Genomic DNA, 18162 nt, shown 5'->3' on the forward strand with positions numbered 1-18162 from the left:
GATTATCATAATTTATATATTCATTTCGTATCATGCATATCTTTTTTTGTAAATTGTTTGTCATCATCAAAAAGGGAGAGATTGTTGACTTTTTTATTTTGATGATGTTTTAACAAACACTTTATGACTGATATTATTTGTTTAGTATTTGTTTTTTTATTTATTCTAAATAAACAATGAGTTGGAGGTTAGATTGATTGTGCCATAATGATCATATCAAATGGAGGTTGGTGGAAATAGTGGAGTGAAGCAATACATTCAAGTTAAAGATTCAAGATCAAGCTTCATCCACAACTAAGAAGAGCTTATTAAAGACCAATAGCTTGGGTAAATTAGTTTAGGGTTTATATTATGTGAGTTGATACTCTAAGCTCAATATCATATACACACATTTTATTGGTTTCTATGTATATATATAGTTATATATATACACATTTTGGTTTTGGGTTTTATCCACAAACAAAGTTTTTTTTCAAACTAATATATTTATATTTATATTTATATACATATATGTTTGTTTTCATGTGGATAAATTATTTTAGTTTAGTTATATAGATATGAAACAAGAATACATTCATATACATATTCATATGTTTCATATTCTATTGTATTTTGAAAAATATTGTGTTTTTGGTTTATAGACTTAACAAGTATAGTTTATATCTTTTATCAAGTCTATAAAATCATTTTACAAAGTTTTAAAAGTTTGTTTAAAATATTTTATCAAAAACATACCTTGTTTAGCTTTCATGTCTTGTAAACCTTTTTGTAACATGTTTATTATCATGTTTACAATCAGTTCCCAAAGTTTTATATTTTTTAGAATTTATTTGCTATTTTTAAAACCACTTCAAAAATCAGATTTATTATTTTAATCAGACTGATAACTTGTTATCAGTCGACTGATGAACTCGCCTGGAATCATCAAATAGTTTTTGTTCTTGTGACTAATGAACTATCAGTCGACTAATGAACTATCAGTCAACTGATGAGGTCTTCAGTCGACCGATGAGCTGTGAACTGCCTGTAATGGTCAGCTCATCAGTCGACTGATACTGTTCATCTGTCGACCGATGGCCTCTAACGACTATATTTCCAGTTTTCGTTATTTTGTCTTTTTGCTTGGTTTTTCTTGGTTTGTGGACTTTGTCTTATGATCCTATATATACCCCTTGCCCTCTAACATTCTGAAGCAATAAAAGAAAGTTTTATACAATTTTAAGAGGGTTTTAAGTTTGTTTTAGTGTTTGTTTTAGTATTTGTTTCAAGAGTTTATTTGTGAAGAAAATTTCGCAAAAGCTTGTGGAGATCATCCATTGGTGTTTGAGCATTCAACTCTTCTCCCTCTCTCTCTTGTCATCTAGAGAAGTTTTTCTAAACTCTTATCTAGCTATTTATATGTTTGATTTTCATTTCTTTAAGCTAGAGTTTATATTAAGTTTAGTTTGATTTTGATTTATACTCATTGTTCACACACAACCTATTGAGCTTATTGTATTTGTATACATAGTATATATTGGGGTTGTGGGATTGTGATATTGAGAGTGACCCTTAATTGAGTTCTCATCCATAGTAGAGAACAAAACTTTGTATTTGAGCTTTCATTGTAAGGATACACTTTGTAATACACTTGTACACTGAGAGAAATGTGTGGTGAGAGACGGGGTCATCCCAAGAGGAGTGGCGTCGGTAGTAAAGCGTAGGAAGAGCTTGTAAATCCGAGTACTTGAGAGAGACACGGGCTAGAGACTAACACTTAGAGGGAGTAGAGTGGGCTTGCAAGAGTGTTAATTGTAAAGCTTTCGGTGAGTGTTTGTGAGAAATTTGTAAGAAGAAAATTGAGAACAAAAATGTGGTATTCTCTCTAACTGACTTAGACAAAGAATGATTACAACGCTCTTAATATAATTTCTCTCTAACAGACTTAGAAAAAGAAACTACAATCTTCTTGTATCGGAATCCCGATTTACAAAAGAGAAGAAGATCGACGGAGATCTTCCCCTTTGTTTAAAACTGGGTTTTTCACGGTAGCGATGAGATGCCTCCCTCAAAGTTCGTATCGAGTTTGCTTCTCGTTGATGATCCAATGTCTCACTTCACTGGAGCGGTTAATGTAAACTTGTTTGGACAAGTTTGAAAATAACTCTTCAGAGTTTATGAACTCAGAACGAGTTTAAACTCTGTAAAAGAGTTGTTATTAAACAGAAAATTCGGTTAATGAATTAAACTATTCGTTGCTGAAAAGATACCTCAAACCTCTTTCTGAATTAGGCCAAAATCAGATTTCTTTTACCAATATCTGATCTGTTAAAATCAGATCCGATCCCCAAAAAAATCTGATCTGATCCCCTAAAAAAATCTGATCCTTTTACTCGGTTTAGTTGATTGGATATTTATAGGAGGATAAGGGGGTGTAAGTGACCCCTTAATCCGCTCCTAAGTGGGCGAGAATCCCTCAATACGTGGGGGAAATAGTTTTGAAGCCGTTTCAGCTCGTGCTTGAACGAGTCAAATGTCTCAAGCTAGCATTTTGGAACCAAATTCTGCATCTCAGACTTGGGACGCAGAGTTAGGCATCTGCATAATGTTGAAATGCAATGGTCTCATTGTGTTTTGAAACTGAAAAGCAGACGACGCCTCTGTGTTTTGAAGCTGAAACACAGAGGTCGCTTTTGTGTTTTTCGAAAAGATTGTAGGTTTGTAACCTTCCCTATTAAAGCGTTGCAAAGACCATTGTTCTGTAATCTTCGATTTAGCTATTTTTGAGATGAGAGTCATCAGATTGTAACTCTCACTGTTGTTTGTGAAGCCTGTTGAATCAGAGCTTTTCATCGATTGTCGTCCAGGTCGTTGAATTGTAACATTTCTCGATCTACGTAAAAATTCACTAATTGTAGCTTTCGTTTATTAACATGAAAGTCGTCTGATTGTAACTTTCATTATCGAGATGCTGATGTAGAAATCGTCAAATTGTAACTTCCATCATTGAAGTTTGGTAGGGATCATCTATCTATTATGATTTTTAGACAGCCTACAGAACCCCTCTAAAGTTTTCGAAAGTTCACGGTTGACTGGGACGAATTTTCGGAATACTTTGGATCCCAAATTTTGTTGAATGATTGTTCACTCCATCTGTTTTGAGGGCGTTATGAATTTGGTTGTCGGAATTTTCTGTACATCATAATTCTACTTCCTGTATTTGCGATTCCTTGCAATCTCTTTTGATAACGGTTAACCTCATACTCCCGATGAACGTGTAAAAGTAGTTAAGGTAATTCTGATCACCTTAAACCAAACAAGATAACTTTTGTGTGTTGATGACAATGAACTTAGTCAAACAAGCTAAAGTCCAAGTCATCATCGTTAGATCCATTAGTAGGATTAACTTTTTCCTCTTCTTCGGCAACAGGAATAACAACATTCTCGGATGATGCAACAGAAGCGAAAGTAACAGCGAATTTGCTTAGATCTTTGAGATACTCCTTCGACTTATATGAAGGTGTATTCATTGTCAATAACACCAGCAAAAAAGATTCTTGTAGGTATTGATGAACACCCAACGCGCAGCTGCAGGAGTTAAGTAAAAGAGAGGCGATGATACCGAAGCCACCACAGAAACATCAGCTACAAACTTGTCAACGAGGTCTTCTTCAGTGAGTTAAGCATCTTTGGGCTTTGTTAATATTGGTTGGAATGTTAATCCATTTGGAAGGATGAGTTGTGCGACGGATTGAGCTCGATAGTATCAACATTATTTATTATAACCTATCTGTACTCATCCAAGAGGCTGCATAGCTTCTTATCATAGGCTAGTTTCTTCTCGGCTTTCGTCACCTTGATGGCCATTGTTAGTTTCTTTCTAATTGTTTGAAGTTGTACGACAGCCCTGGTCGTCGAAATGTTTGTATTGTGGCGTTGAAATGCACAAGTGAATCTTGTGCTTGAGATTTGGGACGCAAAGATGAACTTTGCGTCAGAAGTTCAACCAACTCCAACGCGGATGCAGAGGTCACGTTTAGGCGCGATTCTTATCTAGAATCTCGTTTCGATTTGACAGCTCACAGCTGTCTATAAATAGACCGCTGTGATCAAATCAAGAGTCATTCGACTCTTCTCCATTCTTCCCCGAAACGTTTAACGAACAACTCTTCGTTTTAACCTTCGGTGAATCCTGTTCATCTTCTCCGATCATCCTCATCAATGACGCCCAGAAAGAAGACTATCTCCCGACCCAGGCCCGCTGTTGTCGCGACTCAGAGTTTGCCTGTCGGCTTCGGCCGCCGCCGGTGTGCCCGATTAGCAGGTGTGGCGCTGCCACAGTTCCTTTCGTTGGTGGTAAGTATGGCCTTTGTGGCTGTAAAACTTGCTTCGGCAAGTTCTAAACTTCGAATAACGAGGAAACTCGTTTTAATGATATAACGCAGAGTTAAGACTCTGTCGTTTGGAATTTGAAGCGTGGGGATTCGACCTCTGCGCTTGAATTTGAAGTGTGGGGGCTCACCCTACTTTACCAGTACAGCCAGGACATCAACGGCCTCCACCAATTGTACGTTACCCACTTCCTTTAAATCAGCAGCCCCTGCAATTTGGTATGCAGTATGCAGCAGCCACTACAGCCACCTAAGACGAGCTTCAGGCCCCTGCAACCACCCAACACGTGGTCTTGCCCTCTCAAACATGATGAGACTCTGTACACTTGCATCTTAGCTGGTGATAGTATTTGTTGTCATTGTATCTCTTACGTTTTTATTATTATTATTTTTACTTTTAATTTTGGCGTTATTTCTACTGGATTCTACCATTAAAGGATATGGCGTGAGTGATGGAGGCCATCTTTGTGCAGGGGTTACAGGAATTGTTGACGTAAAGTGCGGGCTCGTCGTCACTCAGTTAAACTCTTGCTCTTAAAATATGAGTAGGAAAAATCGCTCAACTAATAATTTTACCAGGCACGTATAGATAATAAAGTTTAACTCTCTTGCTCTTAAAGTATGAGAAGAGAAGGACAAGTTTTAAGAAGATTGACCGGAAATGTGTTTGTAGAGTCAATGTTCAAAGGATAAAACTTACATTGTCTATTTCGTCAAGAACATATGCATAAAGAGTCGAAGACAAATATTTGAATGATAGACGGTCTCTTTCATTTTTCATTTTTTCAAATTTTAAATGATGTAAAAAGTGTGATAACTCATTCATGACATGCGCATTTATTTGTATACTAAAAAATAAATCGGCATGCACAAAACAAAAAGGTCCCTTTTTTAACTGAATCAAAAGAATATTAAGCTTCACAAGCCAAAACAATTCAAATTGCAGTAAGCAACCACTACTACAATAACACACAGGTTTTACTTCACAAATATGAAAGGTAAAAAAAAAGCTGAAACAAGTGAATCATAATAACAAAATCTACACATAGAATTGTTCAAAACTCGTAGCACTTTGCTCTTAAACTGAACTGTTTTTTTTTTCTTTTTTTTCCCCTTTGGTCAACATTTCAATGCCATCCTGTAAACAATATCCCTAATGAACAAGGGCATGTAGTAAAGGATGCCTAAAATTGTGGATAGTTGACCATAAGAGAACCAGGCCGGTGGATTCTTCTTCAATATGGCTGAGACTGTCTTTTTAGCAAACTCTTCTGCAGGTGTTGATTTGGGGCCTTGAGAGATATTGGTCCTTGCTAGGATTGCAGCTTCATAAGGTTTGTAGAATTTCCACTCCGGAAGCTTACTGTATTTCACCAAAGACGAGTCTCCGAAATTTGATCTGATTGCACCGGGGACCACACTTACAACGCTTATCCCAAAAGTCTTGAGTTCTAGCCTACATAGAATTTTGAAGTAACATGACGAGTTTAAAATTGCAAAGCAGACAAAAATGGCAATGGCTGTGGAACATGGAAATTTTCGATGTTTGGATAGTCATCTGATAGGTAAAATTTATAAATTGCAAGCAACCCCCCTCCACATATCACCCCTCAACACTTTTATTAGCACTTCTCATCCTTAGATTGGCATTTTATGAATGAAAGTTGCAGATAACTACCCTCTTCCTCATCAATTGAGGGTTTGATAAATGTTATAAATGAGTTAATGGGTGATAATTATACTGATGAAAAATGAGACGGGCAATCTGAAATTTACCCAATCCATAAATAATAACGATATTTCTATCTTATGTCAGACATATCAGATACGATACTTATTTCTGTTTTTAATGCTATTTAGTACATGCCTCTTAGAATTTTTGGTGTGTATTTGTGTCTCGTATCATGTCCATATCAATGTTCCACGTCCCTGTTTCTTAGGTGAGGATATACTTTAAGCATCTAAAGGTAATATAGAAATCGTTAATGTCAATATATCAAAATTACTTAAAAACCATAACACATGTTCACCCCAGGGAGAAGGAAATGGAAAGATATCAAATACAAACTTGCGAACATCATAAAGATAGTTGATTTGCAAGCTTGAACTCAAATTGTGTATTAATGCATAAGAAGTAAGGAAAACAGTAAGAAACAAATGTTCTTATGCACACCTCAATGTATCTGTTAGTGCATGGATAGAAGCTTTTGATGCAGAATAAGCACCAGCCCATGGTCCAGGGGCCAGAGCTGAAACACTTCCAACATTTACGATCTTGCCCCTTCTCCTAGTTATCATGTGAGGAACCACAGCTTGGACTAACCTCAGGGGACCTGCAGAGAAATGATTATAAGACAGAACAAGCAGAAAATACTAAGTAACTAATTATTGGTTGAGATGACTGCTGGATGTTATGCATATGGGACTGTAAAATAACTATACAGATATACAAAATAAGAATATTTCAATCCGTATCTGCATACATCTATTGACATAAAGAAAGGATAGAAGAAAAACAATCCTACAAACTCAAGAATATATATGTCCAAAATATATGCATATTCACAGTCAAACAGATAACCAGTTGGGTCCTCAAGTCTGGATTTTTGAGATTGACGTGTCTGATATTTTCTGTTAACAAACTCTTCAGTATATAATAAAATACAACACAACCATGTTTATAAAATAGAAACTATAGGACCCTTACTGCTAATGATCAAACTCAAAGTCAAAATGATGTATTACAAACAAAATGAATGGAGTCCAATCTACTGGCAACTAATCAAGTCGTAATTATTCAAACATGCAAGCCCTACTTTTTGGAGCATAGAGATAGTGAAACTGGACTTCAAGTCTGAACTTAACTCCTGACATAAATTCATAGATCTTCATCTCACCATAGAATCCATCAAATAACTATTTGGGCACTCACATTATGTCACAGAGGTAAAGGTGATGTCCTATACAAAAGCTTATCATTTCTATGCAACATTCAAGCCCCGATTAATTTGAAGGCTGCTCCTTGGTGGCGAACATACTCTGCAAAAATTCTTTCTTCTTACTATGAGCAAACTATCCTCTATAGACAGAATCCGTATTTCCTCATGTTTGTGTTGGGGAAACACCAACTTGAAGTGGGTTCATATAATGTTACTATCCAGTAAATAAATTTGGGCCAACACTTTTGTGAGTTCTACTTTTGACTAAAACTGGTTGTTAATTAGATGATTAAATCTTTCTGTTATTTAAACTTTTCCCAATATGTGTACCCAACTGGATGCATAGACATATATGAGATAATTAGACATATATTTTGGACTAAAATTCATATGCAGTTCTTGCCTCATGTCTAGACATTAAATAGTTTTGTTTCGAGAATATCATGTCTATGTCATGGCATGAAACTCAAGTTTGTGTCTATGAATCACAGGTCTACCACGTACCTCCTCAGACGTGTCAAATTATAGTCACTTATGCAATATCAGCTTTAGGCTGGCCTTCATACTCAAGATGATTAGACTAATATTTTATGCACAGAGAATATGCACAGAGAATATGTTAAATATAATAAAACCTAAGAAAGGTTAGCAAGTATTTACTTCAACAACTTTTCACATGTCCAAAATAGCTATGGATCCTTGGTGGCTTTAAACTCCAACAACCACTCAGTCAGGAGATCTGATTTCTTTCATAACAATTATCCCAATGCTCATCATTCTTGCAGTACATAACTACATATATTCCCATTGTTAGTTCATCACAAGAACTACCCATGGCTTTAAACTCCAGCACATTGCTCCAACGACCAATCGGTCAGGAGATCTGATTTCTTTCACAACAATCTATTTCTCCCTTTTTGTCAAGTCTAGACACTTGGGGCAGTCATATCCAAGAAATCGTAAAGAATAGGAACGCTAATCATAGAAAAGGAGGAGGAAGAAAGAAACAACAGAGGTCCAATCATGTTTTACCAATTAAACTAGTTTTGGTATACCTATTAAATTAGCCTCTTCATTAGGAAAACCTGGAAAGGTTATTTTGTAATACTGCCTCTTTTGGGACAAGATTAAGTAAACTTATCTTAGTTTTTCTACTTAGCATGGCATGGTTGAATGTGTACATGTAGAGCGTGGATATGGAGGTTAGATACGGGTACATGTAGAGTATGGTCATGGGAACATTCAACAATTTTCTTATCTCATGAACAATTTGACATGTGTTATTCCCTAGACCGAGAGTAACAAGGGTGGCAAATAAGCTTAATAACCAATTTTAGAACAACTCACATTTTTCAGGTTAGGATTCCAAGAATTAATGCAATAGCTTAGTGGGTATGTATGAAATAATAAATAAATTATATTCCTTATTTGATCTTGAGATGAATACTCAAGGATGCAAGTTCCTAAGTATTTATAAAGAATACTCTGTCTTAGTTCTGTCTCAATTATTTCCTTTCTTCCAAACATTATTTACAATATTTGGTCGATAAGGAATATTTTAAGAAATAAACCCAAGCATTTTTCATCAGCATGAGAACTTGTAAACTTGTCAGCAAAACTTGACACATTTAGGGAGAATCGAGTATTGCATTATCAAAACTTGCATTTGAACTTAATAATTTATTGAGTTTAGATCCTCTACTACATCCCACATACTGAAGCTCGTAGGACATAACCAATTTCACCCTTGTAAGTTTATAAGGAGGGAGGGGGGGGAGAGATCTTCTATTTTCCATCCTCAACACTCTTTACATGGACCAATTTGTTGAACCATAGAATAAAGGTGGAAGACACAAACGAAGAAGGAACAACCATCTCTAGGCTCATATTCCAATGCATGTCCTAAACCAACAGAATATAAGATGAGAACTCTGAAATCTCAAATCAAGCAAAATTTTCTTATCATAATCATATTCATCATCACCACCACCACCATTTCTTTTTCTGATGAGGTTAAGGGAGGCCAAATAACTGCAGGCACCTCGAAAATCAGACAGATAACACTTTTTTTTAGTTTTTACTCATCTCATCTTATGTGGATATGCGAATGTAACTATGAAATGCCAGGCACCTAGCCTTCATATGCCCAGAACAAGATAATGCAGTAAAGTATCGCAAACAAGCCCAAAACAAGAAGAAGAAAAAACTGAGAAAAATTACCATATACGTTAGTATTGAAGACTTGTTCCACATCAGGCATCGGGACCTCGGCCAGCGGACCCACCAAGTGAACGCCCGCGTTGTTAACAAGAACATCGATCCGGCCAAACTTATCCAATGTATTCTCCACAGCTTTCCTTATGCTCTCTTCAGAGCAAACATCAAGTTCTTGAAGGAAAAAGCGAGGATCAGCCCCAAGGCTCTCCATTGAGGCCAGGGACCTGCTCGTCGCGATGACGTGGCACCCCTCGGCCGCAAAGGCACGGGCGAGGGCGTGGCCGATGCCACCCTCCGACCCTCCGAGCAGCCGGTGATCAGAACAACCTGTTTCTCCGAATCTGACATTTGGGAGAATTTGGAGGAAAAATTAGAAGCAAGAGCTCGAACTGCAACGAAAGATTGCTGTTTTAGGTAAAAGGGGCGGTTTTTGAGGAGAGAATTGAAAGGATTGTGTAATAAAAACAGATGGGTTTACCAAATTTTGCAAATTGATTCAGGATTTGAAGAGAGAGACGAGGATTTGGACGGAGGGTTGAGGTACCAAGTGCGAAACTTTAAGGAGAGGTCGTAAAGTACGGCAACTTTTGAAGAGAGAAACGAAAGAGGGGAACGATTAGGAGGGGACACGTGACATAAAATATTAATCCACCCAAGATATAGGATATTGGAGGGGACATATGAGATATCTTATCTCTATTACATAATGAATTTCATGTCGATTTATTATGAAATAGGAAGGTGAAACCTCACATGTCCCTTCTAATGATCACATATTTTAGATAAATAAGCCATTTTTTAATAAAATAAATGTTTTATTCTCGTTGTTGAAATAAACTGGACAATGTTTCGTTTTCGCGAAAGCCAAGCAACTTTTGTTGTTTCCCCATAAAACCTATATGTTAGAAATTGGAGTTTTCTTAAATGCTTTTCCTCATGGGTGTTCATGGACTAATAAATCCTGAATAACAATTGAGTTCCATCTAATTTGCTCTAATTTCTCTCATTGCCTCTCATCTCTCTCCTAATTCTTTATTAAATGCTAATTATAGCGGACTCATGTGGCATCCTTTCTCATACAATTTTATCATGTCTCTAAGTCTCGGAAAGTAGTTTCAAATCAGCTTCAGACCGAACCGAATCCACATAAAATTTGGATTTCTCAAAATTACTGTTGCTTTCCAACAAAATTTACGATTGGTGTCCAAACTAAAAAAGTAAATGAGAAAAAGTACTATTTTACCATGCATGACAACCGGAAATTGTTGGAAATCACTACAACAATAACACATAGTTTTACATTATAAATTTTGAAAACATAAAAAGTGGTGTATAAGTCTACCTGTAGATTGTTGATAGCACTTGGTATTACATACCAACTCAAGTTGCTTTTCTTTTAACATTTCAATGCCACCCTATTGAAAAAGTCCTCTAATGAACTAGGGCATGTAGTAGAAGATGGCTGAACTTATGGACAGTTGATGTAAGAGAACCATGCTGGTCGATTCTCCTTCAGTACGATCGTGATTGTCTTATTTGCAAACTATTCAGTCTGCATCGATCGTGAGCCTTGAGAGAAATTAGCCCTTGCTCATATTGCGGCCTCGAACAGTTTGTAGAACTTCCATTCAGGAAGTGTGTTGTATCTCTCCAGAGATGTGTTCCCCAAGTTTGATCTGCTTGCTCCTAGAACCACACTTACAACACTGATATCGAAAGTCCTAATTTCCAACTTGTAGAGAATTTTGGATATTATGTGCATAAAATAAATAGTGGGCAAAGATGTAAATAGTAACAGAATGTGGATTTTTTTTAATTTTCTGATAGGCTCTGATAAGCAATATGTAAGTAAATCAGCAATATCCCTCTTATGTCAGATATTTATATCAGTTACAACACTCTTCACCATGCTTTTTATCAATTTATGCATGTCCATGTTTCTTAGGTAGTATTGTACTGTGAACATGTAAAAGTAATATAGATGAATATCGATATGCTTGTGATAGTTAAAATGATACAATGTTACAATTCATAGAGTCAGTTTGGTTTGTGAGCTTTTGAAACTAAGGATAACATGTAAAAAAAAAAAGGAGGAAAATCAACATATACACTCCTCAAAGTATCTTTGAGTAGGCGGAGCTGAAACACTGCCGACATTTACGATCTTACCCCTTCCCCTAGTTATCATCTGAGGAACCCCGCCTTGGATTAACCTCAAGGGGCCTGAAGAGAAATGACTATAAGACAGAATGTGCCAACAATGAAGGGGCAATAATTACACCTTCTCCGAGTAACACATTGTTTGGCTGAGATCAGTATGGATTCCAAGGGCTCCATATAAATTGTATGCTAATTATTGCAAGAAACAGGAAAATTTGAATGCTAGTTAATATGAATCCAAATCTCAGCTCAATGTGGTTTTGGTTCGCCGGTGGATGTCAGTTCAGATCTGAGTTTGGGTTCTTGTAGATAACTCATCAACTTACAGAATTTAAATCAACTCTTTGACCTTTTTATTTCTCACTTAGCCCTCCAAACTAACAAGTATTAAGCCTAATGTATGTATCATTTGACACACACATGATAAGAGAAGAAAGAGGAGAGAAGGACGCTTTATAAACAGCTTGCTTCACTACCACATAATTGATCTATTGCAGCGGTTAAGGCGCAACGGTTTTAACTGTTGCGTTAGATATCTATCGTAACGATTTGCAGTGCCTAATACAACATTTAATGAAAAACGTTGCCATAGCCCAAATAATTGTTTCTAGGCTTAATAATTGTCCCTGGGCTTTGTTCAAGAGCTTTAAGTTTGTAAAGCTCATTGTCCCCACCGTTTAAACGAAGTATCTCATCTCTGATCCCAAAAATCGCCGTAAAAAAAGAGCGCTCCCTAAAATCGTCGTGGTCGTTTTCCTCTCCGATCTCATCTCTAATCTCATCACTAAACTCGTCGCCGTTTTCCTCTCCGATCTCATCTCCGATATCCTCTCCGATCTCATCGTCGTCAAGCTTGTTGTCATTCTCGTCGTCGAGCTACCCTCGTTTCAGGTATTTTCTCCTTCTCTGTTTTCTAGGGTTTTCTCCAGAAATCGAGCTCAGATCTCGCTAACAGGAGCTTTCTAGAGTGTGTTTTCAGCAATCAAGCCCGCTAATTTCATCAATTTTGTAGCTGATGGCTGCATTCTCTTAAATGTTCTAGTCTTGCGTTTGAAGGGAGTTAGTCAGGTATGTTGCACGTGATTACTTTGAGTTTTTATGAAAAATTGATAGAAGTTTACGGTTATGCTAGTGTACAGTCCGATACAAAACTTATCCTATATATGGGATGTATGATTTTCTTAGTAACCCTCCTGTCTGTAAGTTGTGATTGTTTCCAGGATTAAGAAATTTGTTCAGGATTAAGAAATTTCATCAATTTGTTCAGTTATATGGGATGTTTGATTTTCTTAGTAACCCTTCTATATATGTGATGCCCATCTTTTGTTCAGTTACATAGCATTTTTTTGTTCAGTTACAGTCCATCTTTTGTTCAGTTACATAGCATTTTTTATACTATTATTTCCTTATAATGACTTGCCAATTTCAAGTGCATAGCATTCATCTTTTGTATATCTTTTTAGTCCAGTTACAGTCCAAGTTTATCTTTTTAGTCCAGTTACAGTCCAAGTTAATTACGGGGTAACCTACTTTCATTTATAATCTTTTTTTATATTAAACTAGCATATGATCTGCTTACAAATACAAATCATGGCATGGCAACCGCACGAATGTTGATTGAATATATTGCTATTAATGGTAACAAGAGGATTGATTTTTTATTTTATAAATCATAATATTTATATGTAGTTATTAATAGTGTTAATCATTTTTTCTTTCTCCAGAATATATAATAAATGGCGGAAAACAGAGATTGGATGTATAATGCTCCTAGAGTGAGTGTGGAGTTCATTAATAATGTCAATGACTTTCTTGAGAGAGCATTTGCTAATGGAGCAGTAGGGGATGAAATATATTTCCCTTGTCGCATTTGTTGTAATTGCTTTTGGTATAGTCGTGATGTTGTTTATGATCACCTTATTGTCAAAGGATTTGTAGAAAATTATTATGAATGGTTTTTTCACGGAGAGGGTGTGTCATCAAGGATGGATGTTGATGACAATAATGAAGAAGTTGATGATGTTGCTGATGATGCTCAAGACAACCTAGATGGGTTATTGCATGATGTATTTAGAGATATAGCAGAAGAGTCTCCAGTGAACCAAGAAGATGACCTAAGTGACCATGAAGAAAGGTTAACTAAGGAGGCAAAGAAATTTTATAAGTTAGTTGATGAAGGTAAGCAGCAGTTTTTTCCAGGATGTAAAATTTTTTCTAAACTCTCTTTTATCATCCGGTTGTATCTTCACAAGTGCATCCATGGCCTAAGCAACGAGGCATTTGATGATTATCTAGCTATATGGAGAGAGGCAATTCCTGAAATAAATCTACCAAAGTCTTATTATGAGGCTAAAAAAATTGTGAAGGATTTGGGCCTTGATTACAAGAAGATACATGTTTGCCCTAATGACTGCATGCTTTACCGTGGAGAAGATGGAGAAAAAGTTGCTTGCAGTAAATGTGGTGAAAGTAGATGGAAGGCAAATAAGCAAGGTGTTCCAGCCAAGGTTTTAAGATATTTTCCTTTAAAACCTAGAGTTCAAAGACTATTCATGTGTTCTCAGACTGCTGAATCCATGAGTTGGCATGCAAAAGAGCGCCTTTAGGATGGGAAACTAAGACACCCAGCAGATGGCAAAGCATGGAAGGATTTTGATTCCAATCATCCTGATTTTGCACTAGACCCTCGTAATGTGAGGTTGGGCTTGGCTAGTGATGGGTTTAATCCATTTTGGACTATGAGCATTTCGCATAGCACATGGTCGGTGATCTTGATAAATTATAATTTACCACCCTAGATGTCTCTAAAGCCAGAATATTTCATGTTGTCTTTGCTTATTCCAGGGCCTCAGTCCCCTGGGAATAATATCGATGTTTACTTGCAACCGTTGAATGATGACTTGAAAGAGCTATGGGAAGTCGGGTTGCTTACTTAATGATGCTTCAAGTAAACAACCATTTTATGTTTGTGCAGCTTTACTTTGGACTATAAGCGACTTTTCAGCATTTGCAATGTTGTCCGGATGGAGTACTAAAGGGAAGTTGGCTTGTCCTTGCTGTAACTATGACACTTGTTCACAATATTTAAAATACAGTAGGAAAATGTGTTACATGGGTCATCGTCGATTTTTGAGTGGTAATCATCCATGGCGGTTAAATAGAAGAAAATTTAATGGCCATGTTGAGTTAGGAAAAAACCTGAATCATTATCTGGGATAGAGATTATGGAGGAATTGCATGGTTTTGTTAATGACTTTGGGAAGAAACAGAAGAAAAAAATTAGAAAAGGGATGTCCATGAAAAAAAGGTCAATATTTTTTTATTTGCCTTATTGGGAGCAGAATACATGTCGGTACTTGCTGGATTTAATGCACATAGAGAAGAATGTGTGTGATAATATAATTGGGACATTATTAGACATTCCCGAAAAGACGAAGGATCATGTCAGAGCTCGTTTTGATTTGCAGCATATGGGCATAAGAAGAGATCTACACCCAACCAAGTCAGTTGATGGTCGGCATTTTACATTCGCTAAAGCATGTTTTTCGATGACGATGGAGGAGAAAAAGATATTTTGTGGTGTGTTAAAAATGCTAAAATGCCGCATGGTTGTGCATCAAATATCTCGAGGTGTGTCAATGTTAATGAGACACACGATGCTCATTTTCTCATGCATTATTTGCTTTCAGTTGCTCTGAGAAGGACTATGCCTAGACGTGTTTCTATTCCATTAATCAGATTAGGGGCTTTCTTCAAGGGCTTATGTAGTAAAGTTCTTAATTTGAATGATCTTTATAAATTGTAGTCAGAAATTGTGGAGATACTTTGTCAACTAGAGAAAATATTTTTACCTAGCTTTTTTGATATTATGGTGCATTTGCCGATACATTTAGTTCAACAAATTTTGGATTGTTGGTTAGTTAACTATTGTTGGATGTATCTGGTAGAGAGATATCTTTGTAGATTAAAGTCATATGTTCGCAATAGAAGTACTCCTGAAGGTTCCATAGCGGAGGGGTATTTGGCTGAAGAGTCGCTGACTTTTTACTCGTTATATCTACATGATGGTGTGAAGACAAGATTTAATAGATATACAAGAAAGCAGGGCCGGCCCTGGGCCTGGGCAGGGGGGACGATAGCCCAGGGTCCCAAACATAGGGGGGCCTCCAATTTATATAGATATCTTTAGTAGTAATATGTAATGTCCAGCAGCCCGTTAGCATTTGTTTTTTGATTACTGGGCTTGGAGTACTTAATTAGGTGAGGGGCTGAGGGCCCATTTAATACTCCGTATATGAGTATATTATATGGCCGTTTATATCATAATTGCCTTGCCTTTGCTGTAGGAGTACTTTTTGCTCGTTATATCTACATGATGGTGTGAAGACAAGATTTAATAGATATACAAGAAAGTATGATGAAGTCATTGATGATGATGAGCCATCACCTATTTTTCCAAAGATAGGTCATCCAGTGGGGGGAAAGAGGAAAAGGAAAGGCAAAGCATTTGCATTGGATGATGTAGATTGTGTTAATGCACATAGATATGCTTTATTCAATTGTGGTAATAGGGAAGTTAGGGAGTATATTAGGTATACTTTATTTATTAAATCTTTATATATTATTTTTTGTATTCTTTAAATTCCACTATATAACATATTATGTTTGTTTCTTATTAATACAGAGAGCACAAACTCTTGATTGAGAATCAACCGAGAAAACGAGGTAGAAGAAGAAAATGGGTAGAAGCTCAAAGGCATAGTAAGGATTTTCTTGTATGGTTTAAAGACACCGTGGCTGAATCTCAATCAATACCCAAATACATGAAGTTTTTTTCGATGGGTCCTATGGTTTAAAGACACCGTGGCTGAATCTCAATCAATACCCAAATACATGAAGTTTTTTTCGATGGGTCCCAACAATATCGTACCCAAATACATGAAGTTTTTTTCGATGGGTCCCAACAATATCGCCAAGAGATATAGAGGATATTATATCTCCATTGCAAAATTTTAACACATCCAACTATCTACACATGCATAAGCCCCATCCTGCTGACAGGCATCATCTTGTTCAGTGGGCTACATCCCCTCCCATCAGCAAAGCACCCCTTTCTCATCCCCATCGGCAATGTTGGCTCCGAGGTCGAGGATGACATCGACGACAACGAAACTAGAAATTTCAAATGTTTATCTGCCTCATATTCTGTCTCATTATAATCTTTTGCCCTTATTGACTCAAAATTTTCGACTTTATTCGTCTCATCCATCTTCCTACCCTCGTTTTCCACATACAACAGTGTTGAAGTTGGAGATGAAGACGAGGAACATGAATTTTCTTCTTCAGAGCGCACGGTCAAATCCCCTTCTTCATCCTTAACCTCGCATTTTTTGCTTGATGCGAAAAGTGGGGAGTTCCCATCAACCTCGATAAGTCGGAGTAGGAGCCTTCCATTCGATCTATGCACACGGAAGTACTCATGATGCTTGACCCTCACCTCTCTAATGACTAGCCTTCCGTCGGCCTCGTAGCTCCTCTTTAATATCCAGGGCATGTGGCATGACAATTTCGCGGTCCTCGCGAGCAATGGGATAGCGGGAGGGAGCTTGCAGACATGTCCCCTCCCATACGATGCCCAACAAGAAGCGCCATCATCCTCCTCCTTGTTGTAATCGTCCTCAGCCTTAGCTTTTGACGCTGTAAAATTGCGATTGACGCAATTTGTTACATATGGGTATTGAAGATCATCGTTGGCTAGCATCTTGAGACCAGGAAGATTGGGATTGAAAGTGGTTTCCCTCTTCTTTCCGAAGAGCAGAAGAGATGGAGGCATTATATTAGAGGAGAGGTTTTATGATTGTATGAGAGTTTATGGAGATAGAATAGCGTACGTGGTGCTATATATATAGAGAGAGAGAGGGGGAAGAAGAAGGGGAGAGGTTCAAAGTTTGCTCGTTGCTTGGATTGGGAAGAGGCGCGGTGACAGCTAAGAGTGAAGGATCCTCTTAGAAACTTTGATGGTGAGGGTGTGAAATTGCAATTAAGGAAGAAATTAAGAGAGCAATTATAGTTACAGGGACTGAATTTGCAAATGGATTTGGCATTTTTTTTTAATCCAGAGATTTTTTATGACTTGTGGGTATATCATTTTTTTTTTTTTGGAAGGTGAATGAATAATTTCCATATAAGATTGATTCATTCCCTTTTGTTTCTAAAGCATAAAGCCAGCGTACGTAGAAACTTTATAAATAAAATTTGCTAGAAATATTGCTAAAATTATTGCATGCGGCAAGATCTTTGTAGCAGCTAGTCAGAAGTCACTAACTATATATTTTGGTAAGTAGCTTAGAATTGCTCTATTCATGATTTTCTGCCAAATTCATCAAAAATCACGGTTTTTAAAGATTAAAGTTTTGCATTAGCTCTTGTGCTCATATGTTAAGATGTCAAGTTTGAATTTAATACCGGTCTGCTAA

General features: G+C 36.9%; 3 protein-coding genes across 3 annotated transcripts; all 3 read right to left on the minus strand.

Annotated features, from left to right (window-relative positions):
- Positions 5284-10141, minus strand: LOC109822261 (short-chain dehydrogenase cctT-like). The gene is given in 5 exon segments (XM_020388431.1): positions 5284-5826; positions 6544-6703; positions 9530-9824; positions 9827-9915; positions 10005-10141. Coding segments are annotated over 4 exon segments (840 nt in total). The 5' UTR covers positions 9875-9915; positions 10005-10141; the 3' UTR covers positions 5284-5489.
- LOC109821461 lies at positions 11118-13051 on the minus strand. The gene is made up of 4 exons (XM_020387646.1): positions 13045-13051; positions 11636-11749; positions 11426-11482; positions 11118-11356 (listed from the first exon to the last, which is right to left on the minus strand). Exons 1-4 carry the CDS (start codon positions 13049-13051, stop codon positions 11118-11120), a joined length of 417 nt encoding a protein of 138 aa, XP_020243235.1.
- Positions 16716-17790, minus strand: LOC109821462. Its single transcript, XM_020387647.1, has one exon. It carries the CDS (start codon positions 17517-17519, stop codon positions 16716-16718), a length of 804 nt encoding a protein of 267 aa, XP_020243236.1. The 5' UTR covers positions 17520-17790.

Source organism: Asparagus officinalis, chromosome 8 (genome assembly GCF_001876935.1).
Source record: "Asparagus officinalis chromosome 8, Aspof.V1, whole genome shotgun sequence".
Lineage (NCBI taxonomy): Eukaryota > Viridiplantae > Streptophyta > Magnoliopsida > Asparagales > Asparagaceae > Asparagus > Asparagus officinalis.